The sequence below is a fragment of the Contarinia nasturtii genome, unplaced genomic scaffold (genome assembly GCF_009176525.2).
Source record: "Contarinia nasturtii isolate CC-2019 unplaced genomic scaffold, AAFC_CNas_1.1 Cnas_scaffold_1699, whole genome shotgun sequence".
Lineage (NCBI taxonomy): Eukaryota > Metazoa > Arthropoda > Insecta > Diptera > Cecidomyiidae > Contarinia > Contarinia nasturtii.
This window is the reverse complement of record NW_022199032.1, coordinates 3771748-3789147: the sequence shown is the minus strand read 5'-3', so window position 1 is coordinate 3789147 and position 17400 is coordinate 3771748. Positions and strand designations below refer to the sequence as shown.

Here is a 17400-nt window from a genome sequence, read left to right as displayed (position 1 = left end):
GATTAAAAGAAAACAATATGCTAAAAAAATATTTTTTTCTGTTGTTTTTTTATTTATATATTTCAAATTTGCTTCGTTTATGTTAATTGTGATGAAAGCAATTCACTAGGTAAAGAATCTTCACTACCTGTCAAATGTTTTTGAATAAAAGAAAGAAAATACCGCAGATATTTTGAATATACAAAACGAAGATCGAACAACGAAAAAGAAAGAAAGAAAAGAAAAGAAACGAAAAGAGAAAGAAAGAAAAAGAATTTACTCGTAAATAAATGTGCAATGTGTGGAAAATTGCGATCAAACGAAGCAAAAACCTCACATACTTGTGTTCTTTTCGTCTGTATCCAAATACAAGCTTATGCTATCTTGAGATACTTCGCTGTCATCACCTTCACGATTAAAACTCGTACCACCATCCGTACAATTCATATCAACCGTTGATGCAGTTGATAGCGATGAAATGTTTGTATTGCTGGTCGATGATTCGCTTAAATTGCGCGTCGTGTCATTGTTATCGTCCTCGTTTGACGGTAAATCACAAGATAATGCAACGTCACTCACATCCGGATCGCTATCAGTTTGCATTTTACGCAATATTATGACGGTTACTTTGTATCGTTGGGTGTCAATGTACTGTTTCGATAACACCAACGCAAAGCACCTGGCAATGGTCATTCGAATATTTGGTACGGGATCTTTCACCAATTGACAAGCAATATTAAACAAACGATCGTTAAAAACGTCCGGATATAGGGGCGTCTCTTGTGCCATCTGAAATTAAATTTGATTATAGACACTCAATTGAACTGAACGTACGAAATTTATTGAATATGAATATCGAATAAAATAAAAACACGCACCCATTGATGACAAAATTCACTGAATATTTGCCGATGACGCCAGTTTGAATTTGATCCAAAATGCTTTGATAAAAATGTGCAAATCACATCGCATTCATCAGCGCTTAATTTTTTGCAAATTTCAACCATCTGTAAGCGAAAATAATTTGGATTTAATTTATTTGGAATCGACTGGTGAAAGAGAATATGTTAATTTACCGTTTCTAAAGCAATTTTACGAATACTATTAACACGATCACGTAGCAATTTGATGGTGATGCCAATTAAGTTGAGCTTATGCGTTGACCATGCCAAATCGCCAAATGATTTCACCAAAATTAAAATTTGTTGAGCGAACTCTTCACGGAATCGCCATCCGGCCTCATAATATTCACCTAGGCAGTTTGATAGTGCGGCCACAATTATATCGTATCGTGGCCGATCAATCACGGTCAAAAAATTCGATAAATTCTTCAATGCAACCACTTTAACCTTGTCTTGATCTTCAAAAAATCGTAAATATACTGGTACTAAATCTTGTGTAGCTAATTTTCGGCCAATGATCAATGCAATTTGGTAAATGGACGATGCCATTGTTTTTCGAATGTCATCAATGCCATGGTTACATAACAATTGCAATAGGCTGCACATGACGGGCCAATTTTTTCGTCCTAGTGTTAATACAACAGCTGGAAAATGATATGCGCAATAATAATTTACAACGGGACTATCCTGAGAGTGAGCTAATGACACGAAATATTTGATTAGTTCGGCTGGCACGATTTTTGGCTGATAATTTATCAATTTTACACGATCGAATCGTCTGAGCTCCAACTCTTCTTCCAGTTGTATTCTCATTTCTATAATGGTAATTAAAATGGTAAAAAGTCAGAGTTTGTTTTTGGTTTTGTTTTTCGATATATTTTTATTTTATTTTTGGCTAACCAGACTTGAAAATGCTTACTTTTTTCTTCGGGCTCTAAAAGGATATCCATATCGACTGGTATATCGGGGCTAATGTACCAGTATTGATGTGAATTGAACTCTCTAAAGACCTCTTCATCATCGTCGTCCTCAGTGGTTTTGGTTGGTCCCAATGAATTATTTAAATTCGAATTGATATCGGAATCATCGTCTTCCAGTCCCATGTTTACAAATGATTGATCAAGATCCTCGTATTCTTTGCTGTTATTAAAATTATGTTCATCATCATCGGTATCATCGTAATCGTCCAATTGCATTGTATTGATACGATTCATGAATGTTTCGGTATTTTTTAAAATATCAAAATCGTTGCCGGTCGCATCGTCATCGTCTGGAATACTGCTGAAACCGCTTGATTCACTGAATCGTGATACACGTAATTCGCGTTTGTTGTAAGTGAATCCATCGTATGCGCCATCTTCATTAGCTGTGCTTTTAAAATTTAAATTTATATCCGACGTATTGTTGACCTTATTGTTTTCATTATCGGTTTCATTACTGTGTAAACTATTGCTAAGATTTGAGTTAACAGCCGATGAAAAGTCTATCGATGAGGGTGCATTTTCTATGCTTGGTGTATCGGGCTCTGAATTGGTGATCGCTGGTGGTGGTGGCGGTAACGATTGAAAACTATTTGTGCCTCGTTCTTCTTGCAACATTTTCACATGTGGTGCAGCATTTTGACGTGGTATTTTTGCTTTGATGGTAAATTTTCGTGTATTTTCTTCCTCTTGTTTTTCCATTGCCTTTCGTACGATCATTGGAAAATCGCGCGGTGTATTCTTGCGCAAATGATGGTATTCATTGATCGGTTCCATTATTGGGCTGGTCAAATCAAAATTGTGACCGCTTGAGCGTGGAATGCGCTGATGGCTGTGACCATTATTATGTTCGCTTTGAATGATAAACGTGTCTAATAGATTTGTGATTGACAATGAAAAACCATGATTATCGTAACTTCGAAACGAAAGTGCATTGTGAAATGTTTCCGGCAAAGAGAAATGTGGATTCTCATTCGATGATTCACGTGACACTTTCACAATAGCATCGAAATCAATTTTATTATTGAATTGTTTTTGTTGTTGCATAAAATTCTTTGGATATTCTGGCGCTGTTGCCGATTTCTCAAACCAACTTTCGTATGACTCAAAGTTACTTAGGATTTCAGTTTGGGAATGTTGTCTGCAGAACAAAAAAAAAATGAAAATGAAAATTATAAATAGTTGCAAGTGTGAGAGAGAGAGAGAGACTCATTGATCGACAGACACATCGAACAATAACTCAAAACCGTTACTCACTTATAGTCTGCATCTGCAGGATTTGGTATATAGAGATCGCCGTTTGGGCGATATGCGACGCCTAAAATACACTTTTTCGCAAATGAAGAGATGAACAGTCCCAAACTTTCCGATGCTGCACGATACACCCATCTGCATGAATCGTTCATTAATTTGTAGAAGGCTGGACACAATTTGTCCCGTCGAAATGGATGCGAACACAGCAATGCAATTATACGAATTGAATCGGCCGCTGCTTTGCGTACATCCCACACCTTGTCTTCGCATAGCCTTAAAAATGCTGGGATCTGATTTAAATGGAAAAACACACAATTTCTGTGTTAGATCGTTGCGATATCTTTCTTTCTTCTTCTTTTTCTTCTTTTTTGTTTTAAATTTTGATTCAATGAAATCAATGTTTTATGACAAGATTTGTATGCGTACCAAATGTTTTTCCGATACTTCGATTCCCATCACTTTACACAGGTGTGGACAGAATACGGCACACATTTTTCGAACATCGTAGTTTTCGTTTGTGCATAACTCTAAAAACTTATCTAAAAAATATTCACGAGTTTTGTCGGCGCCAATAATTGGTGCAAGCAGGGCCATTATCTGTAATAAAAAAACAAACAAACCAACAAATGCCAAATGAAAACATTGCAACAAATTCAACAACAATTTTATTTGATTCAATCAAAAAAGGAATTTTATTATTATTTTTTTTCATTATTACTATTAGTATGTGAGAAATGAACTAACATAAAAATGAATTTATTATAATGATGCATTCAATTTTGTTTTGTTTGCATTTCTATATGACAATGCAAGAAGTAATTGCGAGAATCTAAGCTCATCAAAGCTGGCTGTGATATGAATATTTAAAGAAAACATTTCACAACCACTTTGTGAGAATTAGAAATTCGCACAACGGTTTGCCATTTTGATCATATGCAATGCGGAATATTTTACCGATTATGAATCATTAAAAGAAATCACAAATATTTATTCAATACAATTGCTTTGTTTAAAAAATCAATTCCAATGAAGAGAAAAAAAATGTGTCGCAACGAGAAAATCGTATCGCTCTTCAAAGCTGGCTGTGATATGAATTTCAAATGCAACAAGTCACAGCCACTTTGAAAGGCAGCACAATTTCCATCCCTTAATTTTACTAACGCGCACACATACACACACCAAGCGCTGCAATTGTCCTTTTCATGCATTTTGATATTGTTTCATGTGTGTGTGTGTGTGTGTGTGTGTGTGTGTGTGTACGTGAAAGTGATTGAAATATTTGAATTGATAAATGAAATGGGAACCAATGCAGAATCGAAAAGAAAATTAAAACGAATACAAAAAATCTGCCATCAAACTCGACAAAATGGTTGTGCCGTGCTATTTAAATGTTCATATCACAGCCATTTTGACGAACTGATAACAGAAATATGATTTAGAGATGAACGATGACATCCTTTTTTGTTGCATGGATGTGACCGCATACGCATCAAACACTTCACACTGCGTACCAATGACTGAAGCTGCAGATAAATTACGATAGAACACAATTTTAATTGTTTTTCTATAGTTGCATAAATAATAACAACAAAATCCACTCTCTTGATGATATTATTTTCAACTAAGCTCATCAAATGGCTGTGATATGACCTAATTATACAGCATTTCACAGTCAGTTTGTGAGTTAAGTCGAAAATGAGCATGTTTCGATGATTTGTTTGTCGCTGGTTGTTGTTGGCAGCAGCAGAAGCAGCAGCAGCAGCAGCCACTCCACACTCAACCGTCTACACCTTAAAATTGATTGCAATTTATATTGACGCTTAAACGATTTTATTGTCATTTTCGCTTGAGTTGATAAGGGATGTTCGGTAAAAATATGTTTTGCTCATCAAAGCTGGCTGTGATAGAAATTTCATAAACACTAATACAGCCAAATTTGATGCCAACACACATTCTTTTTATTTCTCATTGATGGATGTTTTTGGTCAATCTGTGTTTTAATGCAAAAATCACGATGGTTGCGATGTGGTCATTGCTCATAACGCCAATTTGACGTTGATCATTTGTTCATCTTCCAAACGTTTGAACACATAAATCATATACTTGATATGGATGTTTGTTATGAAAACCGCCAACATATTACCGCTCTATATATCCAAACACAATGTTTCGGAAATAAAATGAACACATTTCTGTTGTCACTTTGGGTTGTTTCCCATATATGTTGCTGCGCATATTTCAAATGTTGATTTGCATTTATATCAGCATTACGCTTTTCAGCAAAACTTTTTCATCCATTTATGATTTCAATTTCAATGTTTAAATTATAATGTATGAATGACAACGGTTAAATGGACAACGATAATATTTAATGGTAACGATAAAATGGTACACACCACAAATGCATCTGGATGCCGCTCTCTGACTACATCCTCCGGCAAACCTTCCAGATTAAGTAATTGAACACTTGTCGGACACACAAACTCTTCGATCCGTGATGCGCTCAAGTATTTCTTCAATAAGAGAACTTTGATGGAGGCAAAGGATGTTTCTCTAACCTAAATTGGTTATGAAATAATGAAGAAAAAAGAGAAAACATTCATCAGTAATTATTAATCGGGCGCAATGAACATTTCAAAGATTCAAAACCCATATGCTTTTATAAGTAAATGAAATCTTGATCTCTCGATCGGTTTCTCTTCAGAAAAAATAAAATTTGAAAAAAATGTTTGTTGTACTCACCATGTTCTCTTCATTCTTCAAGAATCGCAGCACTATTTCGAGCATACGATCGAAAAGGAAATATTCCAATTCCGGGTTACCTAATTCGATACATCTGGCAAATATATCAGGTATAACTTGAACTAGCGCTGCCCGCACCGAGGAATCTGAAAATATGACAAATAAAAATAAAAACTTTAATACACATTTAAGAAATTTTCAAACTCGAACTAAAGCTTATTTTCGAAAGCAATGAAAAAAAGCGATTGTGACTGAAATCGTTTCATTTTAAAATACATATTCCAAGAAATAAGAAGATTAGTATTATGTGTTTCTTTGCCTATTCCAATGGATTATTATTAAAAATGTCCTTATATGCCCATTCAATTTCAATAAATTTTCAAAAATCCAGCACGGTAGCAATAGAAATACATCCTTTAGAATGGATGAAATGATGTTTAAACTAAATTTTTTGTGACAATCAATTGAAGAAAATATGAAAAATTGCATGTTATTTCATATTTGAAAATACGTTAGATTTGGTTTTTCATTATATTTCTCGTTTGAACCAATATACATTTAATATTCGATTCATTCGACTGAATACATGTTTCGTGGCGCGATGTAATGAAAATGCATCACCAAAATTTGGAGTATGTGTGATTGCATGGAATTCTCATAAAAAAATGAAAATCTCCAAGAAAACAGAAACAAAAAACGAAAAAACCAAACGCGATACAAAGATACAAACAAATAAACAAAAACATTCCGATAAAATGTGATTTGGTAAACGAAGAACAAAGATATGAATGATGCAAATACACCGACTTTGAGTTGTATACCATTGAATGTGATAAATTTCTTTGACTACCATGGCGCGGCAATAATGACGACGACGACGTCGACACACCCAAACGTGCACAGATATATAGAGAGCAAGCAAGCTCGCGAGAGAGAGATATGTATGGAGTATATGCCCTGCTCTTTATATTAATGTATTGCACGAGTATCAATGTTAAGAAGGTTGCTGTTTGATAACGCACGAACGGAATGGAATGGAATGTTGTATCTCTCGTTGTATTGCATTGTATTGGAAAAGTAAAGAACGAAGAGAAAAAAAACGTTTCGAATTCTTGCATCTCGCTTCTTGTCTTCTTGTAAATGAAAGAATGACTTCGCGTTAGCGGTTGGATTTCATGACAAAAACAAACAAAATGTTCTTTTTCCCGTTGTCTTGTATTTTTCACTTTGACTTTGTCGCATTCATTGCACACACACACACACATACATACATACTCATACACACAAATGCACACACATATATATCCATTTCGATATTTTTAAGCGGTCGTTTGAAGTCAAAAACATTTGGAAACTGAATTTAAAGGCGCACAATAATGATGCCACCATTCTTTTGAACTGTGTACATTATTATAACGGAGAAATATTAGATCGAGAAAAATGCGTGTGAAAGAGGCAACGCAATTGATTTTTTTTTGAATAAACTTTGTGAAAATTTCACTGTCACTTAAACCAAATGTCAATGATGATTTTTTTTTGATAAAATATGCGAAAAAGGAATAATTCCATTGATATTTCAATTGAAGCGTCCATTTATTGTGTGAGTTTGTGTCCTGTTTTACAGTATTTTCATGCAATCTAATCGTAAAATCGGTAATAACTATGTGATTTTAAGCTACTTAAGATTCTTACAGATTCACTTCACACCCATTTTGATGTCTGACAAACTGACAAAACAACCAATCCATTTGTTTTAACGATTTGACTTTCAATACTGCACGTATTCGATTCGATATGATTTTTTCTTCTCTCCCACCCTCTTTCAAGTCCATTTTCTTTTCGATTTCGAAAACTTTTCACCGAAATTCAAAATGCATCAACTTGAATTTGATAACTACAACCGGAAATACAACGATTTTTTGAAAAGGAAGACCAATTTTCTCGTTTGATGAACACACAAATTCGATGATTCGTTGACAAAATTGAAAAATCTACTGCTTCTCGTTGTGAAAATATCGTCGAATGTTACTGTTTGAGAATGCTAAGCAATGGTATTTTTGCTGTGTTTCTTCATCTCTCTTTTTCTCCAAGCGTGCGCTTCCATTTCTACTCACTTTCGCGCCTCTCGTCCTTTTTTCCAACTTTTCCATAATTCCTTTTTCACTGTTTGAAACTTTTTTTTCTTTCTATATCGTTCTCTCTCTTGCTTTCCCTTTCGATCCTTCTTTTTCGCATTCTATTTGTCACTATTTCTGTTCCTTTTTGGGGAGATTTTTTTTTATATATATACAAAACACAGTGTGCCGAATACACGCAAAAGATTGTGAAAACGGCGCGCAATCTATACATGTATTTTAAGGGATCGTCCTGAAAATAACATAGTATTGGTGTGAATATATGAGTTAGAGAGAGGGCGAGAGTAATGCCACGATGGTTACGTGCTCTCCCTTTATCGTTCTCCATTTCTCTCGTTCGTTCTTTTTCCAGCACATTGTGCGTATAGTAGTTTGATGCCTTTTCGATAGGATCGAAGTGAATGAAAAAGCAATACAAACATTTTGTGGATGAAATATTTCATCTATACGGCACGGTCTTAGAGACGGAATTTTTGCGCGCGTTCCAAACTCAGTTTATATGAATGTGTTCATGTGTGGATGTACACTCTGTATGGATAGATATACGCATTCCTGATTGCGGTTGTATGCACATGAAACTGTGAATATATATATGTGTGTGTGTGTGTGTGTGTGTGTGTGTGTGTGTGTGTGTGTGTTCGTCAGGATATATGTGAGTATGTGATGAAGATAAAACAAACGCCACCTAAACTGCCTGAATATTTTTTTCGGCAAATTCATTGAATTCCCTTTGGTGTTTTCGCATATTTTCCCTTCTTCATTCATGTATCTACAGTTTAGTTTGGCCAAAAATATTCAATTAATGTTTGGCAAAATGGTGTATGAAATATTCTTAACGGTATAAGTTTCCGTTGCCACCACCATAAATGTGATAAACTATGAATCTACTAATTTGGATAACCGTTTTTCCTCCAATTGATATTCGTTTTTATCAAGATATATGGGTAGATTATATTTTGGAAAGTACGTTTTCAAGGTGCGACTGATGCGATTCCAAACAACAAATTGAATATTGGTTGTGTATGAAAATGTCATTGTATGTTCATCTACAGCGAAGCATATTGTTTCGGTGCGCGCGCGTGTGTATGTATGCATGTGTGTGTGTGTGAGAGTGTGAAAGCACACAAACACATTGCCATCGAGATGAATGTTACTGAAGCGTTGCTGCGCATTTTCATCGGTTTTATGTTGCAACTACCACCACCATCAATAACATTTACAAAAACGGCACTACACCCTAAAGTTTTGGAACAGCGCGCGCGCAAATAAACTTTTTTTTCCTCTATACAATCCAAGTTTTCCGTGGTTCAGTTTGATTATTATATGCTTTTGCAAAAATTCTTCCAAACATTCGATGGAAAATTAACCATTTTTCCAGAGATACACTTCTTCGTAGCATTTCAATCGATCCATTTGTCATTCCTGAATACACCCGAAAGATATTGGATACAACGACTTTTTTTTTCTTCCCTTTCTCGCTCGCTCGCAACCAAAACGCGTTACGAATTTCATTGTAAAGATCACGTCCCAAGACTATTAGAGCATTTTTCCAATTTTGTAATATTTCAACGGCAAATATAGTGTGTTGTTTCGTTTTGAAGCGAATGAATGAAATGAAGAGAGAGAGAAAAAAATTAGCAAACATTTATGTCGCTTTCCTTATTTTTGCCCATAAAAATAAACTACATGTAATAAACGCAGTCGATACGCATGCAGAATCCCAATTTATACATAATTCCAATTCAAATCTATTTGATGAGAGATAGAAAAAAAATAACGCTGATAGGGTATTTTTCTTCTTTTTGCCTGCGGGATCATGCTAAGACTATTTTTCACCAATATCGACTAATATACGGCAATTACAACGGCGTTGGTGCGTTTGTGTGTGTGTGTGCGAATGTGATGTAGTTAGCGTGTTTCATTGTTAACAGCCCAGACAGTGGGGAATACTAATCACATTTTGCATTTCATATTTCACATTTGGCTGGAAATGCATTGTGGTCGATCTGCATATAAATTATCTATAGTGGCAGCATGGTTTGCAATGAAGAATATTTGCGATGACAGATACATCATCGATACGTCAATAAATCATAGGAAAAGTGTGTGTTTGTGTGTGTGTGAAAGAGAGAGCCAACACATTAAACTCTGAAAGAAAGGTAGAGCATTCTATAACAAAAAAAGGGACAAAGAAAGATGTAGATCGATTCGGTTTGATGTTTGGTGATTCAGCGTGTTTTCTAGTATTCGTTTCATGAAAATGATAGAAAATTAGAGTACCTTCGCAGAATAATAATAACAGCTATTGTGAAAATGAAAAAGGAGCGTAAGAACCGCGGGAGAATGTATATCAACCATAAATTTTTATTTGCGTATATACAATATTATGTGATGTGCGTGAATTACGAATAAATTTGATTTGATTGCAAGCAGGTAAATGGATTGGCAACGACACAAAAACACGATATAATAATATTAATAACGTTTGCGAGAGTCAATGGCACATTTATACTATTTACTTTTTTTCCCTCTGTTTCTCTCTCTCTCTTTGTCTGTCTTTCTCTCTGTCTCTATCTGCCTTGACTTGAATTGATTGCCGTTATAATAAAGTCACAGTCACTTTTCTCGTTTATTTTCGTTGTTAATTTACAATGAATGTGTTCTGATTTTTCAATATGTTCACAATGATTCGACTGTAGAAATTTTATTGAAAGTAAAACAAGACAATCAAGAGATTTTTTGCATCGCTAAAACAAAAATGTTTGATTTAAAGTTGTACACATAAACTATTAAACATAAAATTCGGAAACTAATTACATGCCAACTAATTGTCGCAATGTCGACGGCGTCTGAAATGGCTGACTAACAAAAATAAATGAGCAACAACATACTTATTTCAATTAATAATGCATTAAATTCATACTGCATTTGCTTGATTGCTCCGAATTTGTTTTTTGCACAAGTTTTCAGTGTTTAGTTTCGCATTGAATACAAACCGGATAAAAATACTGATAAAATATTAGCGATCAGAGAAGAACAATCAAATTTAAAATTGGCAACAGTATATTTTCGAATGGATGTCGCTCTGATTTAGGAGTGAATGACACGAGCCTAAAAATAAATGCTCATCATCAAAAAATTTATTTTTGAGCATGGTTCACCGTATGTCTCACGTTCCGTCATTAGGCAAATGAGAGAAAGAGAATGATTGTGTGCATGTGTCTGTTGTGCTTAGAAAGTAATTGAGACCAGACTGAAACACGTCATTCGAGCATTTTTCTCAGTGTCGCAATATCGTTTCATCTGCTCAAATAGTATATCGAAATAAGTCCATACCAAAATTCTCGATACTATTCAATTATTATTTCTCGTCATCACTGATTCTCGACGAAGATGTTTACGAAATGTTTACGATCATTTTCAAATCGAAACCTATTTCGATGTGATTTTGAATTGAAAAAAAAATCTATTTTAATTCATTCATGAGTGTGTCCGATGTCAGAATAAAATTAGCACTTTTGTCTCGTTGCCAATATATTGTTTTTGTCCAATAAACACAGGCATGCATATTGCACACGGAATAAAACAATTACCTGATTGCTGTTGCTATAGCATATTATTATTATTTATTTATTTTTCGAAAATAATGTGTGTGCAGGTAAACATTGCATTCATAATCGAAAAAAAAAAACAAGAAAACCAAGCTCGGGTTTTCGTGGTCATAGCAATCGAGAGCAGAAAATGAATGAATATATGATTCGTTTTTATTTGACGTGGTGACATTCATTATTTTTCGAGGGAAATTTATTTTAAAGAAGAAAAAACCACACACCAACAACAATTGTTTGAACCACCAGTTCATGTTTCAACATGGATTCGAATCGAATTCAAACTGAAAAAGAAGAAGAAGGAAAACAAATTAGCTCTGTTTTCATCACATTTTTCTCGTGTTGCATTTGACACGGGGAAAGAGAGTTTGTGTGTGTGTGTGTGTGTAAGAGAGAAAACAAACATACCATACCGGAAATGATTCATTGTATGATTGACGATCACTTGCAAAAATTAACACATGAATTTAATTCGTTCGTTGCACACGCAAAGAAACAACCAAAAGTGTCATTTTTATAATAAAGCATGTTGCTCGATTATGAGCACTGAAATTCAAATTAGTCACCAAATCATTCATAGCCTGTCTTTCTACTGTCAACGAAACTTGTCGGATATTTATAACACAAAAAACAATATTCAGAGTTCGGAGTGATGGAAAATATTGAATGTAAGAAATACCGAGTGTATTTGTGAGGCTTAAAATCAACATGAGATTTTACGTTCGTTTCGATTTTGTTATATTAAACCTTTTCTGTGTCACATAGATATTTGCACTTGAAGCAAAGGTTTTTTCGTTGGTGTCGGTGCACGAATCAACATCGATCGAATTGATCGTAAGGAATGCATGTGCAGGTGCAAGCAAATAACATCGTGCATTACATAGTCACAGAGTGAATTTCGCACGAAATCGTTTCTCATTCACAATCGTTGTTATTCGTTTTTTTGGTTTTTGTGAATGAATCGCACACATAAAAAAACATGCACACATACTTTATGACAGACATTCAAATGTATGGTGCATTGTTTCACTTCGCATGTGTGTTGTCACCGAACATTGTGCAAATACTTCGTGTTATTGACCAGACGGAATCGTTTATTACTATGTTGATACATGTTTTCTATCGCACAGCACACACACCCAATGTTCATATTGAATGTTTTTGTAAACGTGTGCTAGTGTGTACATATGTGCAATATTGCATTCGATTGTGCGCCTTTGGGTCAAATTGTTCGGGCTATTTCATTATCGAATCATTTAAAGTTTCTGTAAAAAAAAAACAAGATAAAAAAACGTCGACATAAAACAATCGACTGATAACGATAATATTGACCAATTGAAATAACCGCAAATCACTGTCAGCCCACAATCAATACATCACACGAAACAGATGTGAAAAAAAAAACAGAAGCGAGAACAAATCGAGAAACAAAAGAATCGCATATGTGTGTTTGCCAAAAGAGAAACTTTGACGAAGAAGATTTCGAAAAAAAAAAACAACTGCACAACCATGCCGTATACAATAAAATATGGAATTCAGTCATTCTGTCAATGAGTTTGTCAAGTGATTTCGTGCTCAGTCATTTGTGCAAAGCACGTAGTATATAGCAGTGCATCTATGTATACATATCCATCGTATGGAGGTCTTTATTTGGGTTTCATCGTGTTTTGGGCACGTACGGCATTGTAACATTGTGAACGCGTTTAATCAAGCTAATAACAATTAATGGATAATGTGATGTTCATCCATTTAAATCGGATTCACGTCAACGTAAGCGTATAATTTTTTATGAATGAACATGGCCAACACAAATTTATGGTATATGAAGTGTGCTCCATATGCGCGGATACAATAACAAAATCAGCGGCAACAACAGCAGCAGCGACGGTGGCGGCGTCGGTGGCGGCAGTGGGAGCAGTAACAACAGCAATGATACACAGAAATGTTAAAAAAAAAAAACAGAAAAGAAAAAGGAAACATACAAAGTTTTCCGTGAATTTGTGTTGAAACTGTGCTGCATTGCACTGCATATTTGTTGTAATAATTAGGCATGCATGTATTATTGCAGCGCATATACGTAAATGTAAATGTTTACGCGGAGAATTGCATGTACGTAGAGCTCATACAAACGAAAGCATGTCGTCTGTATGAAAAGTGGGGCGGCACTTTTCACATGTATTTTATCCCGTACGAATCATGAAATGTACGTTGTTTGGTTGACTTTTCCTCTTTCTTTATCGTATATGCGTTCTACAAATGTGAGTGTGTTTATATGAATACATATGTGTATGTATTTTAGTGTGCTGTGTGTGTGTTTCTTTGGCGTGTTACAAATGAATGGCAATAAATCTGCGGAGGCATACTTCAACACATGTAATCGAGACATCAGCAGCAATGGGTGCGCTTGTGGTGATGGAATGTGACACGCAATTAATGCATTCATGCAATATGCACAACAACAAAAAAAAAACACAACACTCGCTGTCTCATAGTCTCATTTCGCGTTGTCGCTTCGTTTGCTCGCCTCAAATCGACCGCATTCGCGCGCGCTCATGGCTCCTTTTTTTGTCTCTCCACACATTCAGCCGGTTTACAAATACAGCCAAACACACACCAACACACTCTGTATTGTATTTTATGCAATATCTCATTCGCGTTCCTTCTTCCAACATATGTATCTCTTACACAATTCATTGAATGTCCTGAACATGTTGCAAATCAAGAATTTTAAATGTTAAGTATTTTAAATGCTGAGCTAAACGCACACATTAAAATCTCATTCAAATTCATAGGAAATATGCTGACACTAAAAATAGTTGAATCTATTTTTATATTTTTCGTGCTTGGCTGTTTTAATTTGTTCGGTTTTTTCGTGTGAGTGGCGTGCGTATTTTTGTACCGTTTGCATATTGTTGTTGGTATTTGTAACGATAGAGAGAACAGGCGAATGGTGTAATGTCGTTTTTTCGTCTTTTAAATTTTGGTTGTTTTCATTTTCTGTCTGGACGCTGAACTAATTGAGTTTCAGAAAACTCATTTTCGAATTTATATTTTTTTTTTCAGTCGCCTTTGTTCGAAGGAAAAGAGAGAATTTTTTTATATATGCCCGAGTTTGCTCTAGCTTCGAACGATCGCATGCGTTTGCAACTTTCTAGTGTCCATTCTATTACTGCTGCTGTTTAACGTCTCTCTATCCGTACCGCATGTCTCGTATATATTCACCATCTCATATATTCACATTCGATCGAAATGTGCATTTTATGAATGATACAATCGCGCATTTTATTGTGCAAGTTGGCGGAACATGCAAATAAAAAAAGGCTTAGATATTTTTTTTTGCACAGCGTGTCAATTGCTCCGAATTCGAAAATGTTATACTATCGTTTTGTGTATACACGAGCATAAATCATTAATGGCTTTAATTATTTTGAACCGATTAACTAAGCAGACGAGAGAAAAAAAACAACATTGCGCCAGGGGAATCGTTGATATAAATTTGTCAATTTTTAATGTGGATTTGGTCATGCATGAGATTGTATCTTTCTAAAAAAAGACAATGTTAATTTTACCGATTCAAACATTTTACCATGTTTAAATAGGCTGTGTACTAATTTTTCGTTAAATCTAATTCATCATTTAGTTGTTGTTGTTGTTGTATTTTTTTTTATTGCTTCCTCGCAAAATTTGGCGAGTTGATTTAAGTTGTGTTGATCTATCAATGCTCGGCTTTGAATATGCATACACTCTAATTCAGTGTGTGTGATAAATCATCGGCATCGTGTTCACCAAGGAGACAGATAATTTAAACCAAAAAAAAAAAAAAATACAAATATTTATAAGCAACAGAACATTTTGTAAAACCTGAGAACATCATTTTAATAAAAATAAAATAAAATAAATATTATGACTTCTACAAAATTGCAAACAACATGAGAAACATGTGCCAATTCAATATGTATTAAAATATTTTAATTAAGTACCCGCATTTTTTTTTCTTCTTCATTTTAGAGAATAAATATTGAGAGAAAATAAATTTAAAGTGTGTGAAGTTAAGAAAAAATGGTCTCTGTCAAACCATGTAAAACTTTTGGATGGAAATATAATTGAGCTATCTTCAATGAAATTGAATATCAATTCGAATCACGTACAATTTATGGACCGTGAATTGATGTGACAGCTCTTATTTCCATCAAAATCTATCAAATATATTTCTTAAAATATGTTGACAATTCAATCACAATGACTTGGTTTCATTTAAATTTCTGTTGATTTTCTGACAGAGTATTGACTCTTACCTGTATCCTCTGATGCCATTGACAATGTTGATGCGATTTGATGAATGTTCTCCAATACATCGTTGACTGGATGCTCTTTCAAAACGTCTAGAACCACTTGACCGCATTGTTTTCTACAATTATGAGGAAAAATGAAAGAAGAAGATAAAAAACAAACGTTAGTTAAAGCATATAAAAGAGTGAAAAGTAATTAGAATCCTAGTTAAATAGTGAGGAAAAAAATCAGATGTTCACGACACGCCGCTTTTATATCTTTTATGTTGAAATCACGAAAAAAAGAGAAGAAAAATTGGAGACCACCCGGTTTTTTTTTGTTATTATCACCGATTGAAACGGGCAAACGAACAAACGAAGATAGAAAGAGATGTTTAGTTGTGTGATGGAAAACGAGTAAAAGATTTTAAGTGAATATTTCATGTGTATGTTATTTGTTGAACAAAGAAGCCAATAAATGGTTTATTCTATTGGTCCGATATACGTTCAACATTCAATGCAAAAAAATAAGAATGTGTACGCACACACATCACATTTGCATGTAGTAGTTGTTAAATTGCAGTTTTGCAAATGATATGAAAGAGTTCTGCGATATTGATCCAGAGAGAGAGAGAGAGGCGCGTGTATGACACTGCATGATCATAACTCTTATGTTTTGATTCTATCTATGCATTAGCATCGTTTTGCGTATATATGAAGAAAATATGTCACTTTGACATACTTTTTTTTTAGAATAAAGAATCGAGTTTTCGAATTCTTATGAAATGTTCTTCAAATCGAAAAAAATGAGAGAGAGAAAAAAAAAATTAGACATCACTCACGCACCAAACCGTTTTCTTGTAAAATTTCATTAAATTGTTCAACTTCAAATGAATAGTGGGAGGTAGACCAGTTTTCACAGAAATTTCAATCCATAATGATTGAACACTCGAATATATTTCATTTTAATGATGTAAGTTAATGTTTCATGCACTTTGAAAAATCAAACATTCTCAAGCCGCCTAGATAAAAAGCCATAAGAATCTATTATATATTGATGTCAATAATACTCGTCATAGAGATGTATCCGGATGTTATTTGAGTAACAATATATTCTGAATAAATTGACCAGTGAACAACTTATGCAGAATTTTCTCGTAATAAGAAAGAAGAAAAAACATTGTTTCCAATGCAATAAATCCAGTACATAAAAACCTTTTCGATTTCTGTCTGTGTTTTTGCTTTCGATTTTCTTTTGTGCAAAGAAGAAAAAAATTGTGTCTCTCATAAGAGCTCTGTTGTTGTTTTTTTTCCTTCTCGACCAATATGTTATACACAATTGGGTGCACATTTTTTTCTTCACTTTATTCTGACGGTATACTATATAGAATAAGAAATGAAGAACAACACAACAAACGTGCGCATAGCAAATGCAAACATACGCGGATATACCACTTATAGTAGCGTAGTTAGATTTTACGGAGACGATTTTCCGTTTTAATCATAATACAGGTTTACTTTTGCGTGTGAAA

The 17400-nt window shown here is 34.4% G+C and overlaps 1 protein-coding gene across 4 annotated transcripts in view; it reads right to left on the bottom strand.

The window, feature by feature from the left end:
• LOC116347119 (serine/threonine-protein phosphatase 4 regulatory subunit 1-like) overlaps positions 1 to 17400 on the bottom strand; it is a 52553-nt gene continuing 35153 nt past the window's right edge. For 3 of the 4 annotated variants that reach the window (XM_031777556.1, XM_031777555.1, XM_031777557.1), the window contains 10 exons: positions 15896 to 16008; positions 5858 to 6003; positions 5512 to 5673; positions 3542 to 3712; positions 3119 to 3405; positions 1801 to 3002; positions 1056 to 1696; positions 858 to 986; positions 321 to 768; positions 1 to 127 (listed from right to left, as the gene is read on the bottom strand). In XM_031777556.1, the coding sequence (XP_031633416.1) occupies positions 78 to 127; positions 321 to 768; positions 858 to 986; positions 1056 to 1696; positions 1801 to 3002; positions 3119 to 3405; positions 3542 to 3712; positions 5512 to 5673; positions 5858 to 6003; positions 15896 to 16008 (3349 nt within the window). In that variant the 3' untranslated portion in view covers positions 1 to 77. Of the gene's footprint in view, positions 128 to 320; positions 769 to 857; positions 987 to 1055; positions 1697 to 1800; positions 3003 to 3118; positions 3406 to 3541; positions 3713 to 5511; positions 5674 to 5857; positions 6004 to 7549; positions 7824 to 15895; positions 16009 to 17400 lie in introns of those variants that run through there. The other variant, XM_031777558.1, reaches the window with a different exon arrangement.